We start from the raw sequence: 14,410 nt of genomic DNA on the forward strand, positions 1-14,410 counted from the left end.
AAGAACTAGACTAAGTTTGTGTCTACAGCTACTAATTTTGCCGTTTAGACAGTGTCTTGGTTTCAGCTAGGATAGAGTTAATTTTCTTCCTGGTAGCTGGTACAGTGTGTTTTGGATTTAGTGCAAGAATAATGTTGATAACACACTGAAGTTTTAGGTAGGATAAGCACTACTTAGCAACAAGTTAAGGATTTTTCAGTTTCCCATGCTCTGCCAGCGAGCAGGTGTACAAGAAGCTGGGAGGGAGCATAGCCAGGACAGCTGACCCAAACTAGCCAAAGAGATATTCCATACCACAGAACATCATGCTCAGTATATAAACTGGGGAGAGCTGGCCGGGTGGCACAGATCACTGCTCAGGCATCAGTCAGTGGGTGGTGAGCAATTGCAGTGTGCATCACTTGTCTTTTCTTGGGTCTAATTTCTCTCTTTTTGTTATATACTTTTTCATTACAATTATTACTATTGTTATTAAATTATTTTAGTTTATTTTAATTATTTTATTTTTGTTATTAAACTGTTCTTACCTCAACCCATGAGTTTTACTTTTTTTTTCCCAATCCTCCTCCCCATCCTACTGCGAGGGGGGAGGAGCGAGTGAGTGGCTGCGTGGTGCTTAGTTGCTGGCTGGGGTTAAACCACAACAGACAGAAAGGAAGTTCAAGGATAAAGATACATAGGTTCTGCCTAGAGGACACATGCTCTTTTAGATATTTGTGAGACAACCTGCCCAAGCAGTAAAAACATGGAAGGTAACACCTGAAGAAGTCAGAACTATCCGTTCCCACTCATCGTCCCAAAACTTGCTCTTACATGAAAATTGCCTCAGAGAAGCAAAGTTCTAGGCTAGACACATGTACAGGTAACTTAATCTGATTCAGCAGAAGAAAAAGCCAGATGTGATAGGCTGTATATCCTACCCAATTGCCAGACCCCAGAACTGGGGGAATTCAAACCTATCTTACCACCCCTATCTCACAGGAGGAGAACGTGAGCTTTTACATACAACCATCCTCCAGCTGCAGAACAAGAGGGAAACAAGGACTTACAACTCTACCATGCAAGGCAGGGAATGAAGCCCCGCACTGAAGTACCACCGTGACCTCTTGAGTACATCTCGAGAGACTCCAGTTCTCCCAGCATTCTTGTTCTCTACTCTAACTGCCTGCCTGCAGCTCAGTAGACACCTAACTACTTAAGAGATGCAAAACAGGAAAACTTCTTACACAGCAGAACCTCCAGGCTTGATTTCAGACCAAACACAGCTATCCCACTTCTAGCATTGCTACATCAGCTCTCTCCTGGATATGACTGGGACAGATCATCAAGTGAAGCAGCATTGTCATAGAGAGAGCACACGACTGCTACTTTCGAGCGTCCACTCCACTCTGAAGGAGGGGGACTTGAATCAAGTGTCTTGATCCACTTATTCAGCTCAGTCTAGAAACACACAAAATAAAGACGGAGCATTACCAAGTTGCTTTAAGCCATTTTTTCCTCTAGGTCCCCTATCTAGGATGTATTTCATAGTCTGCAAAGCCAAAGATCACAACTACTGTCTCCAGACGCTTGCTCACTCCCCTGTATCTTAAACACGCCAGGCATTGCTTAGACCTATTCTCCTGGTCATGAGCAGGCAAAGGATCAGAATCACATGGGAAGTTACCAACCTGGAGAACCAGAGATGTGAGGAATAAATAGTAAACCTAAGCTGGTTTTGAATGTGTAACATGGGCGGGACCTGGCCAAAACTGCTGACTGTCCATGCTAGGAGCACCCACTCACACTGCTTAAGCATACTCTACTGATATCTCTAGTTAGGCTTGGAGCACCAACTGCTGAAGACACTTGAGAAGGCACTCATGCCTCTCTACTGTCTCCAAGTTTCATATTCAGCTTGTCCAGAACCCTGTGCTGTGAGCTAGTAATCACTTGTCCATTAAACAATGGCGGGATGCTGCTTGAGCTTTGCTGTTTTCAGTCTGTGGAGCCTGTGTTACTTTGGTTGTCACCTCCTTCCTGCCATGAAAGGTTGGCGACATGCAGACATTCTCCTGGCATATAGCTGGAGTTTCATGAAGGCTGAACAAGAAGCATTAGAAGTTGCAGGCAGAGCTGAATGGTGGCTGTTGCTTGTCTTGGAAGAATCCACTCGTTGTCCAGAGGGCTTCTGTGATTTGGATGCTGAGCATGGCAGGACTTGTCTCAGGAAAAGACGAGCTTTTCTTTTTCCTTCACCTCCCACTGCGAGTGGCCCCTCTTGATTCTGAGTCACTAAGAGGCCTGTAATCCAGAAGTCATTATTCAGGCCAGAAGACAGAAAAAATTAGGATAAGACTTGTCCACGCTGGTTGCCTACGGTTGGTAGACAGCTTTCTGTTTAGAGCTGTGAGACAGACTGGGACTCCGGCTGTCATGGAGCTTGGGAAAAAGCTGTGGGGAAAAATATAGGGAAAGAAAACATCCTTACTCACAAAAGGAAGAATCATCATGCCTAAGAAGCTCTTGTACCAGCACGGAACGTATCAATATTGGCTCAGTGTGTGCCCCTTAGTGCGAATACGTAATTCCATTGTGATTTCCCGTGACTACACAGCCACTAGGCCAACATACCGGCCAGCTGTTTTCCCTGGGTAATATGCTTCCTCTCATCATTGTTTTAACCAGCTAGTCTACAATGGATTTGAGAAGAGACAATGCACACAGGCACCTTGCAATACTACTGGAGTCTAGCCCCTTCTCTATGGGATCTGGTGTAGCGAAGTAGTCAGAAGATGGAAGAAAAAAAGTAAAAAATTAATTGGATTGCTGGACAACATTGCCAGCACCTTGCATGCTTAAGAATGCTTAGACATCTAGATGGGCCTGCAGAGATGCAACGGCTTGGGATGTAGGCCTGAGCAGCTAAAGGATACAAAGCTGTACACATAGGGAAATTAGTCCTATAATTAGGAGTAATTTTGCCACAACTCAATTCAGATTCATAGTTTTAGAGTGGCATCTAATGTTTCTCTGTGCAGGAAGACAAATCCCAGCCTTCATGAGCAATCATGGATAAAACTCTACGTGCTTAGACATAGTCATAGCATTCTGCTTTATCTAAATAGTATTTATGCCCACAGGAGACAGTAATTCGAGGGTTACTGAAATTTGAATAAAATTATAAAGAAACAAACATTCTTTTTGCATGATTCATGTGAAAAATGTCCTCCTTTGCTACTGAAACAGCAGATTGAAATTGACTGCATTTAACCTTATTGTAGAGAGGAATGTAGAGTTTAGGTCTTTCTCATATAGGTGAGGTGACAGTTTCTCCATAGCTCATTATTCTAAAAAACAAGGTGTTGAAAGTGCCTTCTTTCCTTCAGCTTCTTTACTTCAATTATTCAGCTGACTCCAAATTGTCTCCAGTGCTTATACACAAAGCTGTAATTGCCTTCTGTGTGTCAGTAATAAGAAATAAGGGAAAATACAGCCCATTCTGTAACAAAACGACAGATTTTACAACCTTACACAGAATGGAGTAATCAACTCTTCTGTTGATCCTTTTTCATTCCTGGAATTATGCACTGAATAGTGAATAAATTCTATTATACTATTAAATCTAGTTTATTTCTATTGGGACATGAAAGATGACTCCTTCTAATCAGGAACTCGGCCCCAAAATAGAGTGGGCCTTCAAAAAAAAAAAAAAAAAAAAAAAATCAAGAAATAATCAGGCTTCACTATTATTTGATGCTGTTGCCTATCCAGGCATTAATTATTCAACTAGGTACATCCTATACATTTCCAGCACACTGGGAACATGGGTATTCAAATAACAAATATGTGGTGAAACTTTTTTTTTTTTACTTTGAGATTCCATTAGCTCTTTCAATATTTATCTGACTCATGATATATCTCATAGCTATGTGAAAGGGATGTTTTCCTTCCACAGTATATAAGGTGTTGGTATGAACCTGGCTATGACTCTTGATCAAGTGAGAGAAAGAAAGAAAATGAGACTCTCTGGAACAGATCCAAGATACCATGCCATGGAGAACAGTTCTGTAGTGACCTCTTCTTGAAGCTTCCAGGGTGAAGTTAGAGGCAGGATGGAGATGAAGAGTTCTTTGGTTACATATTCACTTCCTATTGCTCCCACGTAATACCTCTCTGTCAGTGACACTGGTTGGCTCTGAGTATTTTCTAGTTGTCATCAGCCAATATGATCTTGACTAATCCAGTTGCCTACATTAGCTCCTATATCCAAGTCCAAAGCCTCCATTTGCTTCCCAGAAATACTCACTTCCACTTAAATCATTAAGATTTTACTGGCTTTATTCTCACATGCAATTCTTAGAATGAAAGTTATTTTTTGTCCTTTTACTACAGAACTGTAATAAAATAGGCAAAGCTTCTATTAATTTTCAGATGTACTGCAAAAGAAAAAATCAATGTAAAGTGAAACAACAGAATTCCAGTCTATTACTGTTAGGAAACAGGAACCACAGCACTGAGTAAGCTTGCAGTTACTAAACCAAAGAGCTTCCTCATCTATTCCAAATTAAAAAAAAAAAAAAAAAGGAATTTTCACTCCTTAAATTTCCCTTTATTTCTTCTGGCAGCACTGTTCTTAGTGTCTAATTAATACATTTTTTAGAGACGGATGCAGAATGAAACATAACTGGTTTCAAGTACCATTTGCTATGTAGCATCAATGCTTACTGCCCATATGCACAGCATTACTTTGACTTTAACCAATTAACCAGTTGGAAAATGGTTAGAACCACACAAATTCCTGATTCAGGGACAATTATTTCTTCATCCATCTTCTACACAAAAATTGTATCTATATTTGTAGTTCTAGTGATGCCACAACCAACACTATTCTACACCAGGGTAAATCTAGAGAATTCAAAAGTAGCAGTGATCTTTCAAAATAGAAATACTATTATTAGTACCCCCTTTCATAACAAAATATGAAACTTCTTTAATTCTGTATTACATAATAAAGTATTGTAATATATAATAAAACAGGTGAAAAACCTAGAGTTACACGCTGATTATTCACATTAATCCTATGTCTTTATTAGTAGTTTCTGACAAAAGCTTCCTGACCAAAATGGGTAATTGTCTTTACACAGTGCTTAGTTTTTCCAGAAGCTTAAATTTTACAGAAAAAGTTCCACAGAATTTACATTATGCTTCAGATTTTTAAAAATCACCCGAAGTGTGAGAATCCAATTACTATTAAAATTCTGGGGACTGGATGACGATATGCAATTAGATTTAATTCAGTATAATTAGACTGAATTGCTAGCTAACACATTTTCAACCTGATGCAAGTCAGATTCTCATTTTATTTACCTTGATATGTGTCACTAATATCAGCTCTGTTAATATCAGCATAGTTAATTATTCCTTTGCCTAACTGAAGCAGCAACATTAGTGGAAAAAGTCTATAGATAAGAGAATAATAGCCTGCATATGAAAATCTGACATATCAGTGCACTCATGTTCAGTAACCGCTTTAAGGATGAAGAGTCATAGCCTTTGCTTTGATTTGTGTGTGCTTAGCACATATTCCACATCCCTTCGTGATGTATGACTTTAAAAAAAAAAAACAAAAAAACAAAAAAACCCCAAACAAACCAAATATGAACAAAAGATACACAGATTAGACCCCAGTTGTGGCCTTGGCAATCTATGCAGCTCCCATTCACTCTAGAATATAATTATATACCACAACAGATTTTGGTCTTTTTATTATCTTGATTTTAACATATCTGGAGCAGGAAGCTATATACTGTTCTTTTTCACAAAGGAGAGTAATATAGAATCCCTGTATACATACCATAGCAATAGGGACCTGAAAAAGAAGCAATCATATGATGATTTAAGAGAAATACTTCAGCTTACATATCACAGTTAATCAATTTCATGCAAGAAAGTCACCCTCCATCAGAGCAGCCAAGCATAATTTGAAGTATTTTTTTTAATCTAGCTTACTTTTCATTTGTTTTGATTATATTTCTGTGGCCTTAAAACATGAAAAATATGCCTTTTCAGGCTCTCTGCTGAAGTACTTAGACTGAAATCACTGCAAAGAATACATATCTTTTTTTCTTAACACAATAATGGATTTATTATGTTGCTTCACTATCTATACAGAAGTGTATTTTGATCTTTCTGACACTTCCACACATAAAACCTAAGTTATGGTCCAAATGTCACCTTAAAAAGACAGGCTCTCAGTTGTGTCTCCTGTCCTCTCCCCCAGCCCAGTCTCTTCTTACAAAGATAGCAATACAAGGAGAAATTATGCATACAGACTTCACAGGCAACAAACATCCCAGCAGCTCTCTCCAAAAGTACTGATGACCATTCTGAGGATAAGTAAATGGGAAGCAGAGTCAAAAATGACACTCGATTTGTCACTACAAAGTCAATCAGCACTTTCACATTTCTCACATGCTATGTATACAGACTCTCCATAAAAATTGCAGTGAAATTGTGGAAGCAGCTCTGTTGCTACTTTGTGGCCTAGAGAAAAATGATTTCATTTGCCAGACACCCAAAAAAATCTCCTACGCATACCACCACACTCTGTTTTCATGTAATCAGAATACGCTGAGGAAGCTACAAACTTATATTTAGGCATCACTAAGAAAAACTAGTGATGGAGGGGACAGAAGCATGCAGATATTTTGGCGTAGGGAAAACGTACCTAGAGTGCATGCCAAAATCTGTTAAAATTATTTAAAGGTAATTGACAAAAGATGGCAAAGAAGAATCATCAAGAATTATTTTTTATACACTTTTTTAGCTCCTCCACTGCTTTGATGGTCTGTCTAAATTCTATCAGTCTCTCTGGGTAGCTCTAATGACTAAATGAGCACTTAACTGCTGCCAGCTCCAATCTCAACAACTTCCATGCTCCCTGCCATTTCTGCTCCTGGCTGGGAAAGAGATGACTATACTACAGTCTTCCACAGTGCATGTCTTCAGTAGATCTGAACCTTGAACAGGGCTTTCACAAGCTCTCCTTGTAATCTTACCTGTTTCTCCCAATACAAATAGCCCATCAAGAGGTGAAAATTTCATGTGCAAAGGTGACATCCTAATCTCATTATTTTCAGTTGAGGTCCTAACACTGTTAAAATCAGTATCCTCCTCAGCAAATTGTTTAGAGATACCCATTCCTATCACCTTCTTTTGAAATCTGCAATTTCTTCATAATCTGAATCAGTATCAATGACATGCATTAGCACAAGCAAAAAGAATGGCTGATCAGCTTTTAGAAGTCCTAAAGAAGTTTCATCACATTAATAGACTGGTATTGCTCTAGTCATATGTATCTCACTGAAATGCAGTAAAAACCTAGGGTTACACACCCATTAATTACATTAATCCTGTATCTTTTTCACTAGTATCTGATGAAAGCTTCTTGACCAAAAAAAGCATTTAGTAACTTCATTTTCCAAAGCTTTGTACGCTTTTGTTTCAAATGACTAAAAGATAACAATATTCAATAAAATTTTCAGATCAGGACTCTAACTTCTTTTTTTCAGGGAGAAAAAAAAAAAAAAAAAAAAACACACAGTATAGCCAGATGGAGTGGGAGACAAGGTGTATGTGACGGCAAACAAATATAGATACTTCATATTCTTCCAAGAGACTTTTTGTAGAAAACCTAGATTTATTGAGAGCAGCTGAACATTCTCTTTGACACTTACTTCATTCACAGATCTTCGTAAGAGACTAATATGTTTGAAATAGGGAGAACTAGCACCTCTGAAAAGTTTTACTCAGCTTTTCTTTGTTACATTACGTTCAACAGTGCTCTGCGTTCAGTGCAAATTGTCCACCTTCAAGCAAGGAATGTACCCATGCGAGAGGAATAGATTGCCAGGCTGCTACTACAGACAGTATCCATAAATTAAACCTAGATATCTCATTTACAAATGAAAATACCTTTCTCTGACTCATATCTTGGTTTGGATTCCCCTCCAAACTATTCACTCTTGTCCGTTCTGTGGCCCTGATTGCCACAGGACTTCATCTTGACCATGTGTTCACTCCGTTGCTGTTGATAAGATTGAACTTCAGTTCCCTGCTGCTCCCTACTTACTCTGATTTTTATGGAAGGAAAACTGAGTACACAGAGGCCAAAAAGGATCCAATGGCAACCTCCAGCTAGATCCCTGGTGTGGAAGATGGAGGTCAACAGGGCAGATCTAACCCACATTAGAAGACTCTTTATGATCTGTTTTAGCTATTGAATATTATTTTCCATTTCAACTCACTGATCTTTGAATTCATAATATGTTTTCAGAGAATATATAGAGTAACTATTTATATCCCAAACAAAACAGCTTCAACTCCAATACAAAAATATCAAAATTTCACTTACTATTAATAGTATGGCTTATTATTCAATGTAGACAATGTTATATTGTCTACCAAAAGAGGAAGCATAAAAGATTAGTGATAACTGTATCTATTGTATATTGTCAGCATATTCCTCTAATTTTAAGCTATATATGAACAACTGAATAGCTATCTATCCATGAATCAGGTAAAATACCAATAATTTATACATTTTACACACTAAACACAGTTACTATGTGCATGCTGCTTATTTTCCACTTGGAATTTAGTGTTTCGTTTTTTTTTTTTCTTGGAAATCTTAAATTCACACCTGCAGTTCACCCACCTCTTGTCAAAAGCAAGGCTTCAGTTCAATAGTTAGGCACCCTGGTGACTTAATGATAACTGTCAAAAACTTGAATAATTAAGAGTTTTGTATAATTAAAAGCCTAGACATACAGAGTATCTGTGTCACGTCATTTTCTTCATATGCTTCTATAAAGGAGATATTTGAATGCATGTAAAGTGTCTTAAAATAAAATTACAATGTCACATTACTTCCCTACTCCAAAATAACATGACTCAAGAACTTTTCTGATAAGAACTATCGAATAAACTGTGTTTCTATGTAAGCTGCAATAACAAATTCTTAAAAGCACGTAATAGCTTGTATTAATTTTACGGTGTCAAGACAGTACAGTTCTGCTCAATGCCTTATTCATGGATTTTCAGAACCTTGTGCTATTTACTATTTGGTAGATTTACCAATACGAAGTTTTAGGGTTCCCCTTTACTCAAGCACTAGACCTCCTCTGGAATACTGCATCCACTTTTGGTGCTTCCAATAACTGAAAGATGCCTCCTCCTGAGTCCACCAGGACAGTCAGGGGCTGGAGCACTTGCCCTGTGAGGAGAAGCTGAGAGAGCTGAGCTTGTTCAGCCTGGAGACAAGATAGCTTCAGCGGGAACCAAACATCAGCCTGCCAGTGCCTATGAGAAGGTTACCAACAAGATGGAGCCAGGCTCTTCACAGACATGTATGCCACAAGAACAAGAGACAACAGTCATGAATGGAAACAGGGAGGTTATGTCTCAACATAAAGAAGAAAAATTGCTATGAGGATAATTAAGTATTGGGTCTGATTGTCCAGAGAGGTTGTGGAATCTCTTTCCTTGGAGATTTTCCAGACAGAATTGGACAAATCCCTAAGCAACATGGTCTGAATTCAATGTTGACTCTACTCTGACCAAGAGGTTGGACTACAGACCTCCTAAGGTCCCTTCCAACTTGAATGCTTCTGTGATTTAGTGTAATCATGAGCACTACAAAACGTAACAGGAAATGAAACTTCCAGTTTGACCTGAAAACATCCTAGGACACATCAGTCCAGCTTTTTAAAAAAGAGATAGAGTATTACCACCCTTGGACAAGGCACTAATGAGAATTCTATAGGCACAGACTACCATTCTGGTCACATTTGCTGAAGAAATATAAATTCAGATTGAAAAGGATACAGAGAAGGGCACAAAGATATCTGGAGGAATAGAGATATTCTTACACGAAAATAAACCAGAAGGGTAAACTCAGGCTGACTAAATGAAAGCTTAGAGGATGTATGATTTCTGTTTGACCAAAAAGTAAAACCAAGAAAGTTATAAGATAATTTGTATTTAAACAGGTATAAATTGACCATGTACCAATCTATTAGCACACTTACCTAGACTTCTCATTACAGGTCTGTAAGTATCTTTACATCCCTTCTTGATTTACTTGTAGAGTTTATAGCTGATGACATGCATCAACTCCAATAATAGTTTATTTTGGGGAAAAAAGTGGGGGGAGGCAGAGATAAAAAGAGAAAAACACAGAAAAAGGGAAAGGGAACTGGAAGAGCAAAAGGAGAAAATGGAAAGGGGAAAGTCAAAACTCCCTCCAGTGGCTAGCCAAGAAGAGAACTGACAGGGTCTCCCCAATAAACATCCTCTCTCAGGCATCCTCTCCAGCGCATCAGGTGGTCCACCATACTACTTTTCCCAGAGAAACTATATAGATTTCCTCATGATCTGTTCAAACACCCTATTGCCTGTCCCCACTTATGATGCTATTAGCACTGATTGGAGTAGTCTTCGATCAGAGGCTGATGTTGCAAGCTAACTGTCTGTTGAGCTTTGTGTATATTATTGGGTAACACTTATCAGATACTTGTCTTTCTCCTAATGCAAACTAAAAGCTGCAAAAAATGGTGCAAGAAAAGGATGGTGAAAGAGTGACTCTTACATCAGTGGCAATCACTTCCCACAGGAGACCTAACATAACAGTGGCATCAGGGTGTACAGGTGCAAAGCCATGAGAACAACAGTACGAGACCAACAGCACGAGGACAGCAAGGGAGACACTGCCCCAGCACCTTTGGTGAAAGGTTACAGAGCTGCAAGGGAAAGGCAGAGCGCAGAGCTGCAAATGGAAGACCCTTGGTATTGCAGAAGGTTGAGGCACCAAAGGCACCGTGCAGCACACCACCTTCTTTATGAATAAGTTCAGGCTCAAGTCTTCTCATATCTTGCATGCACACAAGACTGACTTACCCTTCAGGGCTGCCAATTTCTCTAGTGTACTGAGCACCACCTTCTCAAGACACTCATTAGACAAGGCCTTCTTCTCTCTTCCAGGTTAAAACAGCATGGCAACAGAAGCTGGACTTGGTGAACACAACAGTAGAGACTCGCATGTGCTCAGCCTGAGCCAGATACAGGACTCAAGTCCAAACAAAGCCCCACAAGCGACAGTCATCCATTCTAGAGAAAGAACACTGTATCTTGAACTGAAATAAACCAAAACAAAGACTGAGAGTCTCAGAGCAGAAATCAAATTAAGAGATACAGAATCCAGCATCTTCTACTCCAAGGCTGAAGAACTATGGACAAATAAAAGACGTATTGTAAGTAGTCATCATCTTACAGGCACTTCTGAGCTACCTTCGCTGAAGGCCATTTAATTTCCTTAAACAAAAATAGTTTACATTTACGCAATAGCTTTAAAACCAAACTATCCTGATAGTTATTAGACATTATAAAGGAACGTTGACAACGTATCATGATTTGTGAGTGATAAATGTTAATATTTATATTGAAAACCACCATTAACAAGAAATTACTGGACAATAAGAACAAATATTTGCTTCCTACTACCTTCCCAGCTCATAATCTACATAATACATTGAATTAATGCTACAGACAAGTAAACATCTGATCTCGAAGACTGTGTAACAAAAGTTTTCAATCACTTTTCCCCATAAAGGAATTTCTAAATGGCATAATTTCACCTTGCCAATCTTGACTGTGTAAGAATGTATGAACAGTAAAACCTAATCAAACCAAAGATCAGTTTAGCCCAATATCTTGTCCCCAGACGCACAACAGCAAATGAGTAACAAAAAGTGAGGAAGCGCAATGCAACCTTGTAATGGTGCTTCCTTGGAACACTCTGAAGTCTCCAGAATATTTGCAGGTTGGGGACATTGTGATCCAGAACCATTATCTTTCTGCTTTCTAGCCTTTGATACATTTTTCCTGAAGGAATTTGTCTAAATCGCTTTTGAACTCATGTTAACTTTTTGCATTGACAAACTTCTTTGGCAAAATATTACATAACTATGTATTGTATAAAAAATGGAGAAGCATGGAGAAGTTTGGGTATGTCCTCACAGGAAAGTTAGATCATACCTTGTAGCTGGAAGGATTTTAACATGGCCTGAAAGTATTGAAATATTATTTTTGAACAGTAGTTAAGCACTGTTTCGCTATAATTTCTAAGCTGCTTGAAGATGAAGCTATGGATTAGCATGTACAAATAAACTTCATAATATTATAAAAGTTGTAATAATGCAGTCAACACTAGTGCAGTCCTACCCAGCATGTGCTGACGTACACAACATAACACATTCAATCCAAGTAAGTTACATCAAATAAGTGATAAATTCTTTGGTCATATATGATCATCCTAATTCAAAACCTCAAAACTAACAGGAGTAAATGAAAGGTGATTTCATCAAGTAATGTTAGCTCTCAAATGCCTAACTCACATATCAGTTTCAGTAAACAACCTAACCTTAAGTGATTCAGCAATGCAACTTTCTTTCTCTTGAAAAAAATACTTACTTCTCTGGAAATCATTACTGAAACCTTGACGCATAACAAATATCTTTTATCATGGAATAGTCCAATGTTCTGTCTTTACATGAGAGTTATCTTTAATTTAACTCATCAAATACATTATGTACTTTCCTACTTAAATGCAGCAACAGAAAGAACACTTTCTTATACACTCCTGAAGAGACTGGAAAACTGATAAATACTCATTCTTTTAACTAGAATTTCCGTGGAAAGTTAATTTCATGTAAACAGTATGCATATAGGACATAGCATATAATCCTCAGCAAATCTGGTCTAAACCTCTTCTGTAAAAGGGAAAAAACCCTCACTCCTGAGATATACTAAGCTCTCTCAGCTACATGATTCAGCTATGACTACACTGCAAACCAGAAGTATTTTCTACTGCAGTTTGTATACACATACCCTAAGTAGCTTTAAATTAGCTAGTCTGAATACTGGTGAATACAAAACGACAATAGTACATGCAGTCTGGTAAATATGTGCTTAATTTACCATTTTGGAGATGACTAGGCTACATCCCAACTTCTCTGTCATTTTTCATTGGCTATAGTTTTTCATACACAACAGGATTCGATTATTTTCGCAACTACAGTTCTCCTACTAAGTACTAGTTGAATACTAAGAAACTAACTATTCCAACTACATTAGTCACCCTCAGTATTCATGGTAATTCATACCAGTATTCATATCATTTTCATGATGAGTAAACATTAATTTGATCAATTTTCAGTATACAAATTACATTTTTGACAACAAATTCTATGGGACTATCACAGGTAGCGAGATGAACAACTGAAAATTATTTTCCACTTTAAATGCTTTTTAGAAAGTACAGAGTTTTTATAACTGAATCTCTTTTTAATGTTATCTTCTATTAAGAAATTAGAAAATATATATGCCACTCAATCACAACATTATCTATTTTCCCAGAAAAATTCTAATAGGAACAACTGCACCAAATGAAGCATGTACTGAGACTTTCAGTAGTAAAGACACTATTTTACTTTTGTTTTTAAACTGCTCTGGGCACAGGAAGATGGTGGTAAACAGAAGATACACAACAGCTTACAAACTACTATTCCCATTTCATCCTGTAGACTGCTCTTTATTTGTGGAAAAGCAGGTTAATGAAAAAACAAAACACTAGCGTTTTCAAAATGGGCATTTTAATGTCAGGTTGAAAATATTTGGGTGTATTGCACGTTCACATAGACTTTGATACCAAAATACAAAGGAATCTGACACCAAGAACAGTGTTTTGGGTAGGCTTAACTACGGTGCTGCCCTTGCATCAACTTGGTCACCAGGAAGTATAATGGCATGTTTTTCCCTTTTTCAGAATTCTGAACTGACAATGACATTTTCATACAAAAGAGAGCTATTTCAATATTTATATGAAGAAGCTGGCACCAGTGGCAGGTAAATATAACTGACTGCAGCTTTTCTCTGGGGCCATGACGTGGTTTTTACCCAATGTTTTGGATCACATCTCTGGCATCGTAACAAAAAAGAGGTGTTAAAATAGCGTATTATTTGCATCATTGATGGTAGAAAGTTATGTGCAGTTGAAACCTATCTATTATATATAAATAACAATGCAACTTAAGTGTATGAAAAGATGGAATTCCCTTCCAAGACTGCTCCGGTATTATGACAGAGAACAAGCCTGCATTTCTCTCCAAACAAAGTAGGCGTTCTGGGTACAAAACATATGTGGGTTGGGGCCACTGATACAGGCATGCATTGGACATGAGAGAAAATTTAGAAACATTCAATAAAAAGATAATTTTAAATATTTTCAATAGGTCTAGGGAAACTGTTGGGGAGCCGGGGCTGGGGGGGGAATGGGAGAGAGGAGATAGGAGAGGGAAAGAGCATTTAGAAA

The 14,410-nt window shown here is 38.1% G+C and overlaps 1 protein-coding gene across 5 annotated transcripts in view; it reads right to left on the reverse strand.

Annotated features, from left to right (window-relative positions):
• The window catches only part of LOC115338876 (collagen alpha-1(I) chain-like), a 143,443-nt gene that overhangs the window by 126,450 nt on the left and 2,583 nt on the right, over positions 1 to 14,410 (reverse strand). Inside the window, exon 2 of one of the 5 annotated variants that reach the window (XM_030007876.2) lies at positions 1,551 to 2,433. The exons of the other annotated variants lie outside the window; for them this stretch is intronic. Within the exon in view, the coding sequence (XP_029863736.1) occupies positions 2,356 to 2,433 (78 nt within the window). The 3' untranslated portion in view covers positions 1,551 to 2,355. Of the gene's footprint in view, positions 1 to 1,550; positions 2,434 to 14,410 lie in introns of those variants that run through there. 5 annotated transcript variants of the gene reach the window in all.

Source organism: Aquila chrysaetos, chromosome 3, assembly GCF_900496995.4.
Source record: "Aquila chrysaetos chrysaetos chromosome 3, bAquChr1.4, whole genome shotgun sequence".
Taxonomy (NCBI): Eukaryota; Metazoa; Chordata; class Aves; order Accipitriformes; family Accipitridae; genus Aquila; species Aquila chrysaetos.